General features: G+C 40.3%; 2 protein-coding genes across 3 annotated transcripts; both read right to left on the minus strand.

The window, feature by feature from the left end:
• Positions 1-3,118: 3,118 nt before the first annotated feature.
• LOC139573730 (protein rapunzel-like) lies at positions 3,119-15,648 on the minus strand. Of its 2 annotated transcripts, XM_071397522.1 has the most exons (3): positions 15,535-15,648; positions 5,581-5,671; positions 3,119-4,823 (listed from the first exon to the last, which is right to left on the minus strand). In XM_071397522.1, exon 3 carries the CDS (start codon positions 4,771-4,773, stop codon positions 3,598-3,600), a length of 1,176 nt encoding a protein of 391 aa, XP_071253623.1. In that variant the 5' UTR covers positions 4,774-4,823; positions 5,581-5,671; positions 15,535-15,648; the 3' UTR covers positions 3,119-3,597. The 2 variants fall into 2 exon arrangements, with proteins under 2 accessions (XP_071253623.1, XP_071253624.1); XM_071397523.1 differs by lacking the exon at positions 5,581-5,671 and having other exon boundaries at positions 3,463-4,823; positions 15,535-15,617.
• Positions 15,649-16,033: 385 nt separating this feature from the next.
• On the minus strand, positions 16,034-20,572 carry LOC139573729 (protein rapunzel-like). The gene is made up of 2 exons (XM_071397521.1): positions 20,441-20,572; positions 16,034-18,124 (listed from the first exon to the last, which is right to left on the minus strand). The coding sequence occupies exon 2, from the start codon at positions 18,053-18,055 to the stop codon at positions 16,871-16,873; it is 1,185 nt and encodes a 394-aa protein (XP_071253622.1). The 5' UTR covers positions 18,056-18,124; positions 20,441-20,572; the 3' UTR covers positions 16,034-16,870.
• Between the last annotated feature and the right edge of the window lie 1,382 nt (positions 20,573-21,954).

The following is a 21,954-nucleotide window of genomic DNA, read 5'->3' on the forward strand; positions in this document are numbered from 1 at the left end:
CTAGTTTGTAATAGGCAGGACATAGACATCAAACCACCACTTCATAATTATTAACTGATTGCATTTACAGTACCAGTCAAATGTTTGGACACACCCACTCATCCAAGGGTTTTTCTTTATTTGTACTATTTTCTACATTGTAGAATAATAGTGATGACATCAAAACTATGAAATAACACATTTGGAATAATGTAGTAACCAAAAAAGTGTTAAACAAATTAATATATATTTTATATTTGAGATTCTTCAAAGTAGCCACCCTTTGCCTTGATGACAGTTTTGCACACTCTTGTCATTCTCTCAACCAGCTTCATAAGGTAGTCACCTGGAATGCATTTAAATTAACAGGTGTGCCTTGTTAAAAGGTCATTTGTGGAATTTCTTTGCTTCTTAATGCGTTTGAGCCAATCAGTTGTGTTGTGACAAGGAAGGGGGGTATACAGAAGATAGCCCTATTTGGTAAAAGACCAAGTGCATTATGGCAAGAACAGCTCAAATAAGCAATGAGAAATGGCAGTCCATCATTACTTTAAGACATGGTCAATCAAACCGGAAAATTTCAAGAACTTTGAAAGTTTCAAGTGCAGACGCAAAAACCATCAAGCACTACAGTGTGATGAAACTGGTTGTCATGATGACCACCACTGGAAAGGAAGACCCAGAGTTACCTCTGCTGCAGAGGTAACTCTGTCACAAAGGCAAAGGATGTCACCAAGGCAAAGGATGGCTACTTTGAAGAATCTAAAATCTACACTATATTTTGATTTGTTAAACACTTTTTTGGTTACTACATGATTCCATATGTTTTATTTCATAGTTTTGATGTCTTTATGATTATTCTAATATGTAGAAAATAGTAAAAAAGAAAGAAAAACCCTTGAATGAGTAGGTGTTCTAAAACTTTTGACTGGTAGTGTATATAGCGCCTTTCCAGATGTCATCTACCACCAACGTGAAGCACCCACTTCAGATCAACATGTTTTGTAAAAGAAAACATATAAAACTAGTAAAATTGCTCAGAAAATAAAGGTGCAAAATAGAATGAATGCATGGAAAGTGGAATGGGTTAAACATTATGATACTAAATGTAAGTACTTCATAGGGTTGTGGAACTATGGACTGAGTCGAGATGACCTGTGATACCACCATTTCTGTTGCACATCACAACAGGTAAAGATGTGACGAGCATATCTATGCTAGGCATTCATGAGTAAACAAGCGTATCTTCCTCCACCTTCACAGCAATAATATGTCTTAGCATGCCTGTGTAGTGGGTTGGTTGATCAAATCACATGGAATGGGAGCAGGTTCAGTGAAGCAGTGTGTGCCAAAATAACAGAGACAGGAATGATAAAATATCAGTTGAGTTGTCGTCATATCACAGGAGGTTGGTGGCACCTTAATTGGGGAGGAAGGGACTCATGGGAATGGCTAGAAAGGAATGAGTAGAATAGTGTCAAATACATCAAACACATAGTTTGATGCCATTCCCTTTGCTCCGTTACAGCCCTTATTATGAGCCGTCCTCCCCTCAGCAGCCTCCACTGTGCCATATGAATGTAAATTGCAGCAGTTGAAATTGAATCTGCAAGTGAAAGTTCACTCTAAGGTGCTGTTTTATACAGTTGAAGTCGGAAGTTTACATACACCTTAGCCAAATACATTTAAACTCAGTTTTTCACAATTCCTAATATTTAATCCAAGTAAAAAGTCAGAATAATAGTAGAGAATGATTTATTTCAGCTTTCATTTCTTTCATCACATTCCCAGTGGGTCAGAAGTTTACATACACTCAATTAGTATTTGGTAGCATTGCCTTTAAATTGTTTAACTTGGGTCAAACGTTTTGGGTAGCCTTCCACAAGCTTCCCAGAATAAGTTGGGTGAATTTTGGCCCATTCCTCCTGACATAGCTGGTGTAACTTAGTCAGGTTTGTAGGCCTCCTTGCTCGCACACGCTTTTTCAGTTCTGACCACAAATTTTCTATGGGATTGATGTCAGGGCTTTGTGATGGCCACTCCAATACCTTGACGTTGTTGTCCTTGGGCCATTTTGTCACAACTTTAGAAGTATGCTTGGGGTCATTGTCCATTTGGAAGACACATTTGCAACCAAGCTTTAACATCCTGACTGATGTCTTGAGATGTTGCTTCAATATATCCACATCATTTTCCTACCTCATGATGCCAGTCCCTCCTGCAGCAAAGCACCCCCACAACATGATGCTGCTACCCCCGTGCTTCACGGTTGGGATGGCGTTCTTCAGCTTGCAAGCCTCCCCCTTTTTCCTCCAAACATAATGATGGTCATTATGGCCAAACAGTTCTATTTTTGTTTCATCAGACCAGAGGACATTTTTCCAAAAAGTACAATCTTTACCCCCATGTGCAGTTGCAAACCGTGGTCTGGCTTTTTTATGGCTGTTTTGGAGCATTGGCTTCTTCCTTGCTGAGCGGCCTTTCAGTTTATGTCGATACAGGACTCATTTTACTGTGGATATAGATACTTTTGTACCTGTTTCCTCCAGCATCTTCACAAGGTCCTTTGCTGTTGTTCTGGGATTGATTTGAACTTTTCGTACCAAAGTACGTTCATCTCTATGAGAAAGGACGCGTCTCCTTCCTGAGCGGTATGACGGCTGCGTGGTCCCATGGTGTTTATACTTGCATACTATTGTTTGTACAGAAGAATGTGGTACCTTCAGGCGTTTGGAAATTGCTCCCAAGGATGAACCAGACTTGTGGAGGTCTACAATTTTTTTCTGAGGTCTTGGCTGATTTCTTTTGATTTCCCCATGATGTCAAGCAAAGAGGCACTGAGTTTGAAGGTAGGCCTTGAAATACATCCACAGGTACACCTCCAATTGACTCAAATTATGTTAATTAGCCTATCAGAAGCCATGACATAATTTTCTGGAATTTTCTAAGCTGTTTAAAGGCACAGTCAACTTAGTGTATGTAAACTTCGGACCCACTGGAATAGTGACACAGTGAATTATGTGAAAGTGAAATAATCTGTCTGTAAACAATTGTTGGAAAAATGACTTGTGTCATGCACAAAGTAGATATCCTAACCGACTTGCCAAAACAATGTTTTTTTAACAAGAAATTTGTGGAGTGGTTGAAAAACGAGTTTTAATGACTCCAACCTAAGTGTATGTAAACTTCCGACTTCAACTGTATATAAAGAGGGAAAATGCAGTTCTAGTTATGCAAAATGTTGAGGGATTTCTTACAGACAATACAAACATTAGGCTTTTATATTTACACACTTCCTAAAAAATCTATGATTTGATCAATTTGGAATATGTATCAAGATCCAACGTTGAATTTACATTATCAGAGGCAACACAGAGTAGGGGGGATACATAAAATAAAAACATTACAAAGAATAGATTAACAGGTAAAACAGTCTATCATGCTTTATAATAAGTGTTAGCTTGTGTTCCTCCTCATTAGTATAGCTGGGGATCAGAACTCAACTGAGAAAGAGAGAAAGTTCTTGGGAATGTCAGTCTTAGTGCAAAGACCAAATTGGAATGAATATAATCTTGGTATCTATAGCTAATTATTAATTCATTTTTAAGTGAGAAAACATCAATTGCAGTGAACGCAAACATAGAAGTTCTTGTGCTGCTCCCAGTAGTGTAGCTCTTCGGCAAAGCTCCAGGCACAAGCCAGGTCTTTGCAAGTCTTTACCGTGTGGACTGCACATGCACCTGGCAACTGCTCAAACAGGAGCTCAGCTGTACCCACTACGGTGAGTTTCTTCTGACTCTGGATCAGCTGCTGGATGTGGGCCTTGTTCAGAGGCTCGGGCGAGGCACTGTAGGACACCATGACGTTCAGCTTCTCGTCTGTCGCTGGCACCTGAAAGCGATTTTTTCCTGTGGGGCACTGGATGTCTTTTTTGTTCGAGAACAAGCCCGAAGGGGAGCTGAATATACGGACAGACCAGCACACCCAGTCATACTTTTTTTTCATCTTCTCCAAAATGGCGTCAGCCAGCTGCTGGTTGCTCAGGTCAGAATGGTCCCTAACCAACCTCCGGGAATCCAGTTCAGCCTGCTTGGAGAAGCTGGTGATGCAGTCCTCGATGACAGCATTCATTTTCACCTGTACCTCCTTCATCTTTTCACCCCAGTCTTGAAGAAGCTTCTCTTCGTCATCACAGTCCTTTAGTGCGGTGTAACCCATCAGAGCGATGAGGCCTATGCAAAATAGGTTCTTCAACCTGGCACAGAAGTCTTCCATGGCGCGTCGACTTTTCTCCTCATAGTTAAGAGTAATCTCCAACACTGACTCTCCAGAGAAGTTGTCTCCTGTCACGGCACTGTAGAGGGTATGTAGGTTTTTGTCGCCACCTGTTTTGACAAAATGCTCCATGAAAAGCTTCTTTTTGACCTCACGAAACTTGGGTTTGGCATTGAGGATGTCCATGTACTTGCGGAACTGGTTAGATATGTTCTCCTCTACAGAAAAGTAGGCAGCGTCCGCGCCGCTCTTCTTGATTTCCTCGTTAATCCGCTGCATCTCCTCTGAAATCACCTCCAGGCGTTCACGAACCTTCTGGAACTGCTCCTTCATGAACACAGCTTCCTTACTCTCCACATTGTCCAGGGCCAATTTCACGATGGGAGCAGCGATGGCGAAAATAGGGAAGAGGTCACCTGCGATACTGGCCACCACCTCAGCTCCCTGTTCAAACACTTCCATTACAGTCTCTACCATGTTCTTCTTCTCTGATACAATCTTCTGTAGCTGGCTGGCCATCTTTGCTGGTATTGTTATTATTCAGTGCACAACAAATACCAGTATAACATCTGAAAAAAGAGCATAAGGGCATGGTCAAAAGGATGTTCGGAACTGTTATACATTTTTTTACCCCTTTTTCTCCCCTAATTTCGTGATATCCAATTGGTAGTTATAGTCTTGTCCCATCGCGCTGCAACTCCCATACGGACTCGGGAGAGGCAAAGGCCAGGAGCCATGCGTCCTCCGAAACACGACCCCGCCAAGCCGCACTGCTTCTTGACACAATGCTCGTTTAACACGGAAGCCAACCATACCAATGTGTTGGAGGAAACATCGTACACCTGGCGACTGTGTCAGCGTGCATTGCGCCCGGCCCACCACAGGAGTCGTTAGAGCGCGATGGGACACGGACAAACCCTCCCAAAACCCAGATGACGCTGGGCCAACTGTGCGCCGCCTCAGGGATCTCCCGGTCGCGGCCGGCTGCAACACAGCCTGGGATCGAACCATGATCTGTAGCGACGCAGCTATCACTGCGATACAGTGCCTTAGACTGCTGCGCCACTCGTGAGGCCAGAACTGTTTTATTTACATTGGACATGATAAAGTCTATGGTCTATAGCAGGATTTCCCAAAGTCGGTCCTGCCCCCGACTTTGAATATCCATTTAAAACATGTAAAATATAGACAACCAATCATCCCCTAGTTCAAGGCCTTAGTTAAAATGAAGGAAAAGTTCAACAGCAATACCAAAGTCTTAAAAACTAGGCCCATATAGTTGATTACCTCCCTCCCTCCGTATAGTATATTATTCTCTGAACTTACGTAGAGCTGTTCCGCTATTGTTGGACTGTAGCTCTGCTTCTTTGCTCAAACTCTCAACTAGAGTGAATCCCTGCTGGCCTCACAGTGAGAACTGATAAAGAAAGAGAGAGAGGGATCAGTGTACATTTCAGTAACCAAGCCTGCTGGGATTACAGCTGGACACACCCAGTGAGCAATAAGGCAACAATGCAAAGAGAATTCACCAGTGAGGGATGACACATAGGGGTAGATACTCTATGGAGTTTCAAATGTGTATTTCAAGGTAGTGTTTTAATGGTTTTATGTTATAGAAATGTTTTAAGTATTTACCATTTATTGTCTGCAGTATACACTCAATTCAAGTGTGTTGTATAACACATCAACAAAGTGCCAAATGGGGAAAAAACAACCAACTAATGAAGATCTGAAATACAGTATGAAGTATGCACAGCAAGCAGAAAGCCAATTAGTAATTTCAAACACTATGATGTACTAGAGTAGACTGTGACTGAAGGGGTGGTGCTAAGTGCATTGTAACAGTGTACATTTGAGGAAATCACATACAGTATCTACCATTGGAATAACATAATACAAGCAGGAATTAAGACAAATTTCAGCCTGGGGGCCATTTTAGATTTAATACTATCATTATATGTTATAGAAGAAGTTACAGAACATTTATTATTCAGTATAACGTATACACCACTGCTGAAATAAATCATGGTAAAATGTATTTGACAATTGGCATGAAATTACTTCCAAGTCAAAGTACAATGTTATAAGCTCACAGTTTATTAATAAAAACCTAATTCATTCTCCTTTGGCCCTTCAACTACCACCACCATCCCCACCAAGCTCGCTCAGCCAGTCTAGTCAATGCCACAGAGAGTGTGGGAGTGATAAACTGTCTGTTGGAGATTAAACTTGCTGAGCAGGAGTGCATTTTCCACAGTAATGCCAGTAACCACAGCAACAAGACAATGGAAACTATTCTGTCAGCGTCTCAGTCTGCCTTTGTCTGCTGCTGAGGTCTGACCCAAGGGGGTTTACACTGCAGATGATCAGTGAAGATGTCACCCTCATTTCTCAACCTGATCTATCACCTACAGCTGTCAGGGGAGGCACAGTCTTTATGCCCATAGACAATTCTCTCTCAGTAGTCTCTGTTCTCTAAGAAAATCCAAGAACTCTAGAACAATCTCAATACAGCCAATCTCAATACAGCCACTAGGCTACCTGGGGCGGCAGGTAGCCAAGTGGTTAGAGTGTTGGTCCAGTAAACGAAAGGTTGCTAGATAGAATCACCGTGCTGACAAGGTAAAGCATCTGTCATTCTGCCCCTGAACAAGGCAGTTAACCCACTGTTCCTAGGCTGTCATTTTAATAAGAATTTGTTCTTAACTGACTTGCCTAGTTAAAAAAAATAAAAAGAGATTTTAACTCTGTATTAAATCATCATCAATGATTCAAAGCTGACAACGCCTTGGATGTGAGACACACGCATTTGACCATTTTCTCACGCCACACCTCATATGGCAGACATTAGATTAATGGTTTGGCGTCAAATAAGCCAGTCTTTATATGTTATTTGCCGAATCTCAGTTTGCCATGTGGGTTTTATGCTAGCTAAAGTTCCCTCTTTGAAGTTGGTAGCTAACTTGAAAATACATCTTCTTTAGAAGTGCTATTTATATCCGGTCGACTACTCATCATTCATCCATACTGTGTGTCCCCCATGATTGCAGGAAATTTGACAAAAGTATAAAGTATATGTTTTATAGATTTATGAGCACCAGCTAGCAGCATATTAGCCTGGTTTTGTTAGCTTAGGAAAATATGTGGTACAGTCTAGGTGTATTATATTTCTTCGCCACAAATGCAATTGTAAATAACATTATTGCATATACTGTAGTATATATTTTTTGGATTGACTTAGTGTTTTTCTTTTGCTGTTTTCGTATAACGTACTTTGAGGTCACTGATACTCCACCTGATGTGGAAGTTGTCGAACCAGACCAGAACGCCTTCGAAGACCACCTTCAGGCACGGACTGAGGTTTTTGACCAGGTGAAAATTATTGTCCGCTGTTAATTTATTTTCTGGCCTTCCAAGAATTATATAAGAGATGTATTTGTAATAATATGAAATATAAGTCCATTTATTTCTATTATCAATCAAGGTGAGACTGAACATGGACAGGGCCCATGAGAAGGAAAGCCACCTGAGAAGAATCAAGGGGACCAAGTGCTTCGACATCTGGGTGAATGACTCGGCTTGGAAGAAGGACGAAAGGAAGGCGAGACCTGGGAAAGCTTGGTGCTTTCCATCAGCTACTGTTATTGTCAAGTTGTCATTATCTGCTAATAAATAGCAAGAAAACTAAAGTACTAGGCACATAATGTGAGATGCACAGATTAGCTAAAAACACTAGCACTGCAAACACTCAGAACAAAGAGGGCAGCAGCGCCTGGACTTTGCAGTTTCCCTCTTCGAGTCCACTACCTGTTAAAAAACAAGTGACGGGCAGAACCTCCCATCCACACAATACCCACCTCCTCTCTAGTCCACACACTAGAATTCTGTATTTCAGTCTGATTGCCATGTGAGTATACAAAACAAATCTGAAAGTAAATTGACAAACATGTACCAAAAAATATCAATGGTTATATATTTAAATCTAAAATATTGCTAGATTGTTTTTCACAGCAGCTTCATAATGTGTTCGGTACTGTAAATTGTAACGTATCTCTTGATGGTATTTGTTAGTTCAACATTATTAATTGTATCTTAAGACATACAATATATATATATATATATATATATATATATATATATATTCCACCACAAGGGTGTACTAATGAGCTATGATTTATTTATTTTTTTCATAATTGAGGACTGAAATTATTTCAGTGTAGATAAGGGAATGCCTGATTAAAATGAAAACATACCAGCCAGACAAGCCAGTGTATGAATCAAATGTATTTGCATATGTATGGAGTGGAAATTAGCTCACTTTGTGATCTGTAAGGTAAGTATCATTAATGTGTGCGTGTGGGGTCATTGAAATGACATGTTTACCCTGATTCATGTTCATTCATGAAAAGCAGAAGATGTTAAATAACATTAATCACAATGGTTAGCCTATACAAATTAATAGGAATACATTTAGCCTAATTGGTAATACATTTGACGTGGGGGAAAGTCGAGATCCTAGTCAGGCTTTTGTTTGTCAATTCCAGATTAAATATAGGTCTTCATGTGTATCAAAGCTGTAGGCAATTCTGGGCTAAATCAATGACGCAGCCTAAATGTTCAGGCTTCATCATGGTCTGTGATCAAAACAGGCTGGGGTGTTTTCGGTTCTGTTTTGTCTAAGGATATGAGTAAGAATGGAACTGCACTGAAATGAATAGCCTGATTCAATGGGATTCTCCTGAATAATTCATGTTTTTATCTGTTAAGCTTTTTGGTCAATGCATAGACCCATACCGATTCTAACATTTTGGTATTTTGCATTAGGCATAGCTCTACATTGCAGAGCATTTAATAAACCAACCACATTTTCCTGTGATGTTTAGGCTGCGCAAGACCTTCGATAGGCTAGTAGACTATGCAGAAATAATCATGGAGTTTATCATTGTTATAGCCTAGATCGCTTTATAAAATCTGGAGCGTTGCTTTTCCTATGGCTAAGCAAACAAGTGGCAGCATATGCTTTTTGCATGTCTATAACAAGGCCTATATCCTCACATACCCCCTCAATTCGAACCCTGCTTTTAACCATAAAATAGCTCAACAGAAATGTATAGACGAAGGATTGCATGGTGATTGTGTCTGTTAATCCGGTAAACTGGGAAGTGGGGGGGAAAACAAGGTCAAATCATGACATCAGTGATTTTCAGGTCAGAGAAAGATGCCAGAGATTCCGAGTTGGATTACTGTACAAAATAAAAATCCTAATCAGCTTGTTTTTTTCCCCAGAGTTCCCAGTTGTCTTGAACGCACTGAAGTCGGAAGTCAGAGATTGCCGACTTCCGAGTTGTTTTAAATGTGCCACTAGAGACCTAGGCTACCTCCAACAAAGACAATTAAAGGGGGATACCTAGTCAGTTGTACAACTGAATGCATTCAACTGAAATGTGTCTTCCGCATTTAACCCAATCCCTCTGAATCAGAGAGGTGCGGGAGGCTGCCTTAATCGAAATACACGTATTCAGTCGCATAGGGAACAGTGGGTTAACTGCCTTGCTCGGGCAAAACAACAAAAAATTAATCTTGTCAGCTTTGGGATTCGATCCAGCAATCTTTCGGTTACTGGCCCAACACTCTAACCACTAGGTTACTAAGAAGCCCTTGATTTCATATGGATGCAAGAAATAGGCATATCTACAGGGTAATGGTGGCTGCGATATCAACTAGCCTAATAATTTTTGCATTGAGGTGATAGGCCTATTTTAGCTAAATCGACAAATGAAATTGATGAACTAAACAGACACTTAAACTAACACGTAACGCATAACACATGTAGATGTTTTTAAGGCGTTCATGGTAAGATCATTCTTAATAAACGTACACAACCTGACACGTTACGTGATGACTACGTGACGTGAACGCGTTGGCAGTTTCAGTCCATGTTAATTCATGGTGTTATTTTACGGCACGGCGCTAGGAAGACGTTAGGTGACTTGGTGAGAGGTATCATTAGCTTCACTACGCTTAATTCTGGCATGAATCACCCCCCATATAGGTGTGTTTTGCATCGGCTCAAAGTTGATTGCATTCGATAAGAGAACCGAGCTGCCTCCAGGGCGTGAGCCAGGTGCCCTGTTCAATGCCCACGGTTAAATTGGCTCAAAACAAAAGTGACATAATTATGCACGTGTAGTAATTAGTAGGATTGTGTGTTCCCATGCAAAAGTGATTTACTTTTTATAAAAATGCGTTATCTGCCTTCCCAATGAAAAATAGTTTGAATTTTCTAACATTAATTTTATGGAAAAGAGATGTATGTCTCTGGATGATGCACCATGCTGCCTTGTTGACAAAATGACCGAGTGGCACATATTACTGTTCTATTTGAGAATTGCGCTCTTCCCTTCCTGCTTTCGGCCATTGACGTGACGGGCCTTTGCCCGGTGCCCCGCGGCTCAGCATAATCGAATCCGCCCATTGTCTTGCCACAGCACTGTGAACTGGGGCACATTGAAGCATATGATTGATCTAGTTATATAAGGGATCAAGGGGATTGGATGCGCGTTTGAAAGAAATTCCCCTCGAGATTAGAGCGGATTTGAATGGAGAGAGTGAGCGTTCTCCGTGGAGTTTATAAAAGTTTAAGAAGAGCAGCATGATAGCTCTGTTTTATGTACAATGTCAACAAAATTATGTTGCTGTTATTCCCGTTCCTATAGGGGGGAAATAGTAATGCTGTCTTTTTTTAGGCACTAACTCCCCCATAGTTGGTCGGACAACGCCTATGGGAAAGATTAATGGCGCTTTTGTAGGGTTTTGGGATAAATGCCGAAAATAAGGTCTGCGGTAAACAAAGACTTACGAGATCTTATACATTTTGTTCTATGAGATAACATTCATCAGCCAACGTCACTTTTTGAGATTTTTTAAAAATCGTGTTGAATTAATTCATAAAGGTGATGTTAACTGACTGCTATTATCTCATAGAACAAAACGTATAAGATCTCATAAACCTGTGTTAACCTCAGACCTTATTTGGGGCGTTTATTCCAAAACTCTTTCACCGTAAATGTTTTCCAATAGGGATGAGTGAACGAACCAGAGGTAACTAACTAATTTCTGGGTTTTACCACTACAAGCTGGTGAGCTCTATTGAGGAATGCAGCCTTTTGACAGCACGTACTAATGTCGATTTAATCCACACTTGTATTAGTCCCCTTGTTTTAGCAGGGAAGTTTAGTAGGGTGACCTGATTTGTAACTATGAAAATCATTTTGTCAAACAGATTGGGAACTCATAAATATACAAATGATTTGGTAAGGGATGGTGTAGGGGCAGATTTATGTAATCTTGTCTTCAGGAGATTGTATTATCTAGTTACTTTTTTTAGTCTGATCAGTGGAACAATTCTCATTCTTAATTATGGAGTAAAATATAGGGTAATTAGTGTGCTTGTCAGCAAGAACACTGTTTTCCCCCATAGTTATTTTATTATTCCGCTTCTTCCAATGTTGCCAGTGTAATCACATATATGAATTCTGATATGCCTATTTGTGTCTTTGAAAATGAATTTTATGAGACTATGTATTTTTGCAGCAATCCATTGACAGTTTGGAATAAGTCACACAGGCCTCATATCATTTTATTTTAGTATTGTGCACATATTTTGTCTAGATAGAGTAAGACGATGGCAAGGATCTTAAACTAGTAGACATAAACCACCCGAATATTGATATTCATTAGATTTTTCTTGACGGTTGGGTGATTGAGAAATTAATTGTTATAACAACAACATTTTCAAACACCCAGCACTTGGGAAGCATAGATCAGGAGTGGCCTACCCTCCTGGAGAGCAAGCAGGATTTTCTTCCAGCCCTAATTACAAAATACTAAATGTTTGTGTCCTTAACTTGAAAGCAGTCTATGGTCAAGTACAGTTGAAGTCGGAAGTTTTCATAAACCTTAGACAAATACATTTAAACTCAGTTTCACAATTCCTAGTATTTAATCCAAGTAAAAATTCCCAGTCTTAGGTCAGTTTGGATCACCACTATATTTTAAGAATGTGAAATGTCAGAATAATAGTAGAGAGAACGATTTATTTCAGCTTTCATTTCTTTCATCACATTCCCAGTGGGTCAGAAGTTTAAATATACTCAATTAGTATTTGGTAGCATTGCCTTTAAATTGTTTAACTTGGGCCAAACGTTTTGGGTAGCCTTCCACAAGCTTCCCACAATAAGTTGGTTGAATTTTGGCCCATTCCTCCTGACATAGCTGGTGTAGCTTAGTCAGATTTGTAGGCCTCCTTGCTCGCACACACTGTTTAAGTTCTGCCCACAAATTTGCTATAGGATTGATGTCAGGGCATTGTGATGGCCACTCCAATACCTTGACTTTGTTGTCCTTAAGCCATTTTGCCACAAATTTGGGAGTATGCTTGGGGTCATTGTCCATTTGGAAGACCCATTTGCAACCAAGCTTTAACTTCCTGACTGATGTCTTGAGATGTTGCTTCAATATTTTCACATCATTTTCCTACCTCATGATGCCATCTATTTTGTGAAGTGCACCAGTCCCTCCTGCAGCAAAGCACCCCCACAACATGATGCTGCCATCCCTGTGCTTCAAGGTTGGGATGGTGTTCTTCGGCTTGCAAGCGTCCCCCTTTTTCCTCCAAACATAATGGTCATTATGGCCAAACAGTTCTATTTTTGTTTCATCAGACCAGAGAACATTTCTCCAAAAAGTACGATCTTTGTCCCCATGTGCAGTTGCGAACCGTAGTCTGGCTTTTTTAATGGTGGTTTTGGAGCAGTGACTTCTTCCTTGCTGAGCGACTTTTCATGGAGCGGCTCCCAAGGATGAACCAGACTTGTGGAGGTCTACATTTTTTTTCTGAGGTCTTGGCTGATTTCTTTTGATTTTCCCATGATGTCAAGCAAAGAGGCACTGAGTTTGAAGGTAGGCCTTGAAATACATCCACAGGTACACCTCAAATTTACTCAAATGATGTCAGTTAGCCTATCAGAAGCTTCTAAAGCCATTACATAATTTTCGGGAATCTTCCAAGCTGTTTAAAGGCACAGTCAACTTAGTCTATGTAAACTTCTGACCCACTGGTATTGTGATACAGTGAATTATAAGTGAAATAATCTGTCTGTAAACAATTGTTGGAAAAATTACTTGTGTAATGCACAAAGCAGATGTCCTATCTGACTTGCCAAAACTATAGTTTGTTAACAAGAAATTTGTGGAGTGGTTGAAAAATGAATTTTAATTACTCCAACCTAAGTGTACGTAAACTTCCGACTTCAACTGTATACTGCAATCTATGATTTGGTTACCCACTGCCATCAACCATTAATATAAGTATTCCTTGTGCAGAGCATTTGAAAAGTGGTAACACTCCTCGGCACGTGTCACATACAACTTTCCACCTGAGAACAGGGATCAATCCCTGCTTCCAACCTTCCCACTGCTTCTCCCATGTGCCTGTCTTCCCATCTCATTTCATTACTGTCTGAATAAAGTGTCAAACCACCTAAAAAATATGTTTACAATTTCAGACCCCAAAATGTGTTTTTTTGAGTGTTCATTTCACGTTGAAAGCATCCTGAATACATCTGACCTGTGGTTTTAATTTTGCACTCTGGTCATAGGCCTAAGGACCCACAGAACCCTCGTCTAGAGGTTGTGCCAGGGGGAAATGAAATTCGCATTGCAAATCTCACTCCAAGCTTTCTTCAAAAGTTGACAGCCCTGTCAATGTAATTGATTAGAATTTATAATCCAGCATACTAAATAAAAGCAGATGGTCTGATACTATTAGATCAGCAGCTATCGTAACAATTATGGTGCAAATGGCTTTGAAAAAGACACAGCTCTCATTGATACAACATCTGCATTAGAAGCCAGTTCAATGATGGATAGTAGGGAAATGGCATGCATTAGGATAGAAAAACATCCATCTCATTTGATTTAGCCATCCACACTGCCATGCAAAAAAAAATAGGAGACATTTCAGCTCTCCACTAAAACCCTAACTCCCAGGGGTTATCTCATGGTCTGAGTGTATGTGAAGTATCTCTACCGCACTAAAGCAGACAAATTATCCAGGGTAAAGTGATGGTGATTGTACATTTTCAGATGTGAAAGAATTAGGCCAACACACAGGTTGAATCAAAGTTGTTTCCACGTCATTTCAATGAAACTACGTTGAATTTACATCTTTGCCCAGTGGGTACAGAGTCAAAAGTGCTATATCTGTAGCTCTACAAGGGAGGCATATCTCAGGCCCAACAATTCACCCAATAACAAGCAGGCCAGTCAACCTTAAAATGTACATTAACTGATGTCCACTGTCGAGCAGTTAGGCCTACTGAAGTAATAATGTCAACATCACAACTGATCCATTTGTATATCAATATCTGGCCATCAAGATATACATTTGGTAGTTTCTTCTTTTCATGGTTTGAGTCCTAAATTAAATAAAAATAATTTCAAGCTGCAAGAATAAATGGCAACATTTGAGTGGCCCAAACAAGCAGTAAACTACAGTATCTATGTCGATTGAGGACTAGTTGAGGGAGGTGGCCAAATCATCCTGTGAAGTTTGCCCACATAAACACTGACCGGCCATGACTGGCTTCATTTAACAAATGGACATAGATCTTTGCAAGATGAGAAGTGCAATCATATTACACTTGTTGTTGTTAAAAGCTGTTCATGTGGCCTCTTAATGGGAAATGTATCGATTAGCTCGTTCAACAAGGGCTCTAATTGCTTTATTTCAGTATCTTGTTTAACTCCCTATACAGCCAGCATACCTCGTGGATTAATATGATAAGGCCTTGCAACAATATGTCAATTGATTAATTCAGCACTGTTGCCACTGCAGTACTTTAATCATGACAATATATAATTATGGCCACGAGAAACACTTCCTGGAAAAAGCCAGCACACTATTCTAGGCTACCAACGCCCATCTACTGTATTGACAGAAGTTCACATTGTGCACATAGTTACATTGTGTTTTGCGCAATTTACAGTAAAACATTGGATATTATTTAAATGCGCACATGACATTATAAAGTAATGTATTTAAATATGTCGTAGGATCTCAAAAAAGGCATGGCCAAGTTTACCAGACGACTCGTTAAAGAACTGCTTAACTAATGAAAACAGCTGCGATAACTTTTGGAAAACATCCCAATAACTGTATAAGCCTATTGAAGAAACATTGAAATGTTCATATGCAATAATGTTTGTCTAAAAACTCACCTTTTCATTCGCTGTAGTTTGAGGAAGAAAAGCAAATAATTTGTCCGATCTGTTTTTCTCTTCCTATTGGTCATATGGTTCTCATATTACAGCTAAAGTGACACACCCATAGAGAGCTAAACTTGGGTGGTGGTTAAACAAGTTGTTGAACAAATGATAGCATATTTTCCTGGTCAACATGGAAACTATACTAACTTACTCTCCTTTGACAAACAACTGACAAAAGTATTTTACCAAGGCTATTAAAACATCTGCTGATGGTAATTGTGCTCATATTGCTGGGGCTGATGATTGTTTAGGGAGTAATGTATATAAACTGTCACATATTATCACTATCGATGTTTATGACTCCGTGTACCTCTGCTTAAACGTTTTTACATAAAGTACCCTCTAAAATGATGTTATCATGCCAATTAGGCACATTTCCTCAGCTGCAGGTAGAGATAGAATATACAAGTCATAATTGACTATTGCATAATGATGACCCGAGATAACAATGTCCTTTAAATTGTGGTTTATTATGAATAAAGAAGACCATAAACATTTTATAGCTGTATGAAGGATATCAAATGTGTGAATATAGACAGAGATGTAATGTGGTAAGGCTGTAGATTTGGACCGTGAGGTGGGTCTATCACCAGCATTTTTCAAAGGAGCTTGCGTAAGTCCTCAGTACATTGACGAGGAGAAATAGTTGTTTGCAGTAAGCTTACATAACTCATTATTACGCTGGCTGGTGTGCTAATTTACAGTATGGTCATCATGAAATACTGGAATGCAGGTAAAACAAGGTATCTTACTATTCTATTTGGTAGGAGGAAGTACTACGTTCTCATGCGTTGTCATTGTTGTTGAGTAGATAGCCACAGCCTGGCATAAAATGTCTCATATATGTCCATTAATACACATATACAAATACTGATAGTTTAAACTAGGTGTGTGAAACTCATTTTGCCCAGGGGGCCGCATTCAGTCTTCAAAGAGATCGAGGCGCCATACTAAACATTTGTTATATTTTTTCGCCTTGAAATTTTGCATAAGACAGTCCACTATCCATTGTTTTTCCCCAAACAAATCTGGCCCCGCGGGCCATGTGTTTGACACCCCTGGTAAATGATCACTAACTACACAAAAATATACCAGGTCGATATACAAATAAACATTTTGCAGTCTGTAACAAGAGATTACATTTCACACAATCACTAGCTAAAGCATCAGCTAGGTTTGAGATATCAATAAAAACATCTCTAAACTCAGTTATAAACATTCATGAATTGTATTTGTAGTTTTCCCCATTATATCTACTCTATTTTCCATTGCACTGTTTTAAAAAAAGCTACTCAGGATGAATGCATAAGTATGCTTTTTTGTGTTTTCCATAGTAGTAAGAATCCTCTTGGAAGTTGTTGGTCTCCACCACTTCCTTATAGTGGCTGACAGCATGCACCAAGCAGTTGGGGAGACTTCTGCTGAGGACCTGAGCCACATCCATCATGTTCCCCTTCAGTTTCTGCCCCTCAATTTCTTGCTGAATCTGACCCTTGTTGATAGGCTTAGGCTGAACACTGAAAGAGATCACCACTTTGATGTTGTTCTTGGTCAACACATCAAAGTAATTAGCTCCTCCCTCACTGCCATGGTATTTCTTTCCAGCTAGCCAGTTGAAAAAGAAAATGCGCTCCTTGTCATTGAAGACCCTGATAGACCAGCTAACCCAGTCATATTTCTTAATAAGTGTGTCCAATAGGGATTTGGTGAAGTCAAGGTCAACACTGCCAGGTTTCTCCTGAAGCTGGTTTTCCATGTCCAATTTGGCTTGATCAGCGAAGTTTTCAGTGCAATCATCCACCGCTGCTTTCATGCGGTTCTCAACATCTTCCATACGCTCCTGCCACTTCTTCACCATCTCATCCCCCACAACCCCTTCCTTGAGGCTGGCGTAACCCATGACAGCAATGATGCCCACCACAAAGAGCTTCTTAAGCCTGGCGCAGAAATCTTCTACCGCCCTTCTACTCCTTTGTTCTGTGGAAACCACTGTCTCCAGCATGGGGTCACCTGAGGTATTGTCCCCGGTAACGGCATTATAGAGCGCGTCCAGGTTCAAGTCCGTGTCCGTGTTCTCATAATGGCTGAGGAACTTCTCCATCTTCTTCTCTTTGAACTTGGGCTTGGCGTTGACAAAGTCCTGGAACTTTTCGTACTGGCTGAGCATTTGTGCCTCACGGTCAAAGTTCTGCTTATTCAAGGAGGTTCTCTGCAGCTCCAGGGCGATTTGTTCGATCTCAGCCTGGATGCCTTCCAGTTTTTGGTTGACCATGCTGAACTGCTCAGTCAGGTAACGGGCATCCTGCCCTTCCGGGTTGCTGAGGATCTCAGAGGAGGCTACAAACACGGCCTCCAGGACGGGATGGAGCTGACCCACAGTGGCTGCCAGGACTGCGGAGGCCTGTCCCATGATCTCCACCCCCTTCTCGATCTTGCCCCTGTTCTGCACGAGCCATTCTGCCACACTGGTCATTTTGAGGGCTTTGTCACAAAGTAACAATGGCCAACTAGGTCTTCAAAGAATATTCAACTATGTTGATGTCTGAAAGAGAAAGAGGAACAAATGATAAAACTCTTGTGAAGGTTTGTTGAGGTGAAATAATACATGTGTTATTAAGGCAGCAACATCAGATTTGGTCTTTTTTTATTTCTAAGGATTAGCTAGCTATTAGTTTGAAGAAGTTTGTGTTGGAGATGACTCGATCATCATCGTCTTCAGTGGTGTAAAGTACTTAAGTAAAAATACTTGAAAGTACTACTTAAGTAATTTTCTTGGGTATTTGTACTTTACTATTTATATTTTGACAACTTTTACTTTACCTTTTACTTTACTACATTCCTAAAGAAAATAATATACTTTTTGCACCATACATTTTCCCTGACACCCAAAAGTATTCATTACATTTTGAATGCAGGACAGGAAAATGGTCAGAGAACATCCCTGGTCATCACTACTGCCTCTGATCTTGCGGACTCACATGCTTCATTTGTAAATTATGTCTGAGTGTTGGAGTGTGTCTCTGGCTATCCGTAAATAAAATAAAACAGATAATGGTGCCATCTGGATTGCTTAATATAAGGAATCTGAAATGATTTATACTTTTACTTTTGATACTTAAGTATATTTTAGCAATTACATTTACTTTTGATACTTAATTAAGTATTTTAAAAACCAAATACTTGTATTTTACTTCGTGACTTTCACTTTTACTCGAGTAATTTTCTATTAAGGTATCTTTACTTTTACTCAAGTATGACAATTTGGTACTTTTTCCACCACTCATCGTATCTAGCACAGAAAACACGAACAGCATCTAACACAGATTACATCAGACAGTTGGAGTCAAATAGAACAAGGTACTCTCAGCAATAAAACAAATGGAGAACATGTTGGGACATGCAAGAGTCTAGTTTCATGCCACACCCAGAGTCTCAGGTTTATGACAGGTTTACGACAGGACTCGATCACAGCTTTGGTGGCACTGACTCACTTCAAACCATGATTTAAAATTAACATACTGAATGTTTATGGGGACTCAGAGCAAATATCAAAAGCAGTGTGTGTACTCTCGCTTTATGACGTGGAGAGTTGCGCAACACTGCAGTGCTGGCTTTTTGGAGTTGAATTGACAAGCCTAACAATAGCCAAGACCCAAATCAAACACAGATGTCCACAACCTGGGAAAAAAAGGGGATTTACTTTGTGAAGATATTATTTGCAATGTAAAATACACAAAAGAGATGAACTCAAACATATCTCATTCCCCTGAGACAATATCCACTACAGAAAAAAGGCACACCCAGATCCAAGGAAAAAAATCCACCACTGCACTTGTTCTGTACTGAATTTTTTTTCTTCTCCCACACACTAAAATGTGAGTTAATTGAAATGCAATTGGGTCATTGAATTCACAGCAGCTCTATGTACAATGTAGCCTCAGTCATTTATATTTAGATGAAAAACACAAAATACAGATTCATATGTACACCCATAGACCATGGGCTTACCAGGTATTGCTGCATGGCAAGATGAATGGTGTCATTTTACATGCTTTCCCAAAGACTACCACTGTACTAATTACATTAGTCCTATTAAATAAGCTAACATCACCAGTTATTGCTATCCCATTTTTAAGTTATAACATGTTAAAAAAAAATGTTAAGAGTACATGAAATAATTGGAATTTTTTAATATTTTGTAGAATTCACTTGTGACTCATCACCACATTGAACTGAAGGCATTCTAATAAAAAATAATACTGAAGGAAAATACTTACTGAGCAATTGTCCTGGTTTAGGATATGTCAAGTCTTCACTAGCGAAACAAAAATTGTTGACTGTGAGAATGGTAGTCCAAGGGTACAATTAAGAGGAAGAAAAAGGCGAGCCCCAAACTATTTTTGTAACCAACAGGAGGCATTTTGCCTTCTTTTCAATATCAGTCAACTTCTCTCAAATCCTTTGAGCATAGGAGTGCTGAGTAAAATTGTATTGCTACCCATTATTTTCCTTGCCACTTGGGGAAGAAACCAGCCTATAGAGCTCTTATGGAGACCACATCCTTGAGTCATGAGATACCAGCAAGACCACATCCGTTAACAATGCTTTCCCAACATCTCAAATTGCACTTCAATTTCACCTGTTTGTCTTGTCAGTACACAAAAATAATTATCTTTCAAAACCAGTTCCTCACTTTTTCATATAGGTCTCAGAGGTACTCTATACTTCTCAAACAAGATCAGGTCATCAAAGAATAGACACTCTGGGTAAACAAAACTTGACACCCTTGATGGTAATTCAAACTTCCCGGAGAGATAGACAAAATGGAGCATGATAAAGAAAAGAGGAAAAAACTCACCTCTAATAGTCGAATAAAGTATACAGGGGGGTGAAGTCCAGTTATCCAACAGTCCAGCTGTGCCTATGAACACCAGCCTCCTAGTGTTGGGATGTATATGTAGTCTCTCTCTCTCTCTCTCTCTCCTCTCTCTCGTCACTCCCCCTTTGGAACTCCTCCATCCCCTCTCTGCATTCCAACGGGAACCCACTCAGAGGGATGAGGGGTAGGCACTGAGACAGATAACATCCTGTAAACATTGCCCATGCAAGGACACCACACTGCCATTCACACAGGGTCTGGAGGATTGTGTGTGTGCGTGTGCATGTGTGCATCCAACCGTGCAAGTGCGCAGGAGAGCAGAAACAGGGAAAGCCAAGCAGCCCTTTCCCACAAATACAAAACCCTGCTTGTTCTGTCTCCACTGAGGTTGCTATGGCCACCGCTTCTTGCCTCTTGCCTGCTAAACAAGGCCACTGAGTTCTGTAAAGTAAGCAAGAATTTTTACAGATAAGGAATTGCAGTTCCCTAAACAGAGGCAGTTTTTGGTATTTTCAAAATAGCACATATAAGGGACATCAGAGCTAAAACGTGTGACATTCTGAACGATTTGAACCTTATAAATGCATTGTCATTGAAGGCAAGTCATTGTACATTTGGATTGAGGCGTAGTAATGGAGTTGAAATACAACCTGGAGCTGCAGTGCTCTCAGAGTCACTCTGTCACAGTGCTGAGCAGAGCAGTGAAAGGACCTCTGTGTTTCTGTATCCACACCATGGGAGACAGCGCTCACCCACTGTCTTTGTGCTTCAGCTCTGACCGTGACACACACTGCCTGATATGACCAATCAGTCCAGTTAACACTGAAGAGGAGGAGATAGAGGAAGAGGAGGGGATATCTGTCGTGACGTCAGGACGGTCAGTCATATTGAGGAGGAGTTGGCGAGCCTGCCGGCTACCCCCAGTGTTTTTTGGGTCTCCCTGTATCGTCCCGCAATCAGATGTCACACTATGCTAAGTCATTACCATCGGAAAGGGGAGGATATGTTTCGCAGGGGCTCAACGGTAGGTGGCGTGTGGTATTGACTGACGCTGGGAGACACGCTGACTAGGAGGCATCAGTGTGATGAAGCAAAGCTTACTTCCTGAATCCTACTTCCCGAATATTCCACATTACGTAATTTGAGATGTCCCATATCCTGTCAAAAATTACAGTTCACTATCCAGTGGGTGAAAATCCTAAATCATTCATCCATTACCCATTTGCCAACAGGTTTAGTAGTTCATTTTTGAAGAAAAGAGAACTGAAAACAACAGACTGGAAACTTCAGAAAGATTCCATCTCACATAAAATGTAATCAATGGAAAATAGGGCCTCATTTAAAAAATCATGGCCTTTGTAGGGGATTTAAGCAGACAAGGTGGAACAATGGTATTAAAATCATTAAAATAATGACAACCAGGTGAACAAGGTGTGCCAGACAGGTCAGTGTACTTTTAGCTGATGTTTTGTCTGGTTTTACTCAGCTAATAG

The sequence above is a fragment of the Salvelinus alpinus genome, chromosome 4, assembly GCF_045679555.1.
Source record: "Salvelinus alpinus chromosome 4, SLU_Salpinus.1, whole genome shotgun sequence".
Classification (NCBI taxonomy): domain Eukaryota; kingdom Metazoa; phylum Chordata; class Actinopteri; order Salmoniformes; family Salmonidae; genus Salvelinus; species Salvelinus alpinus.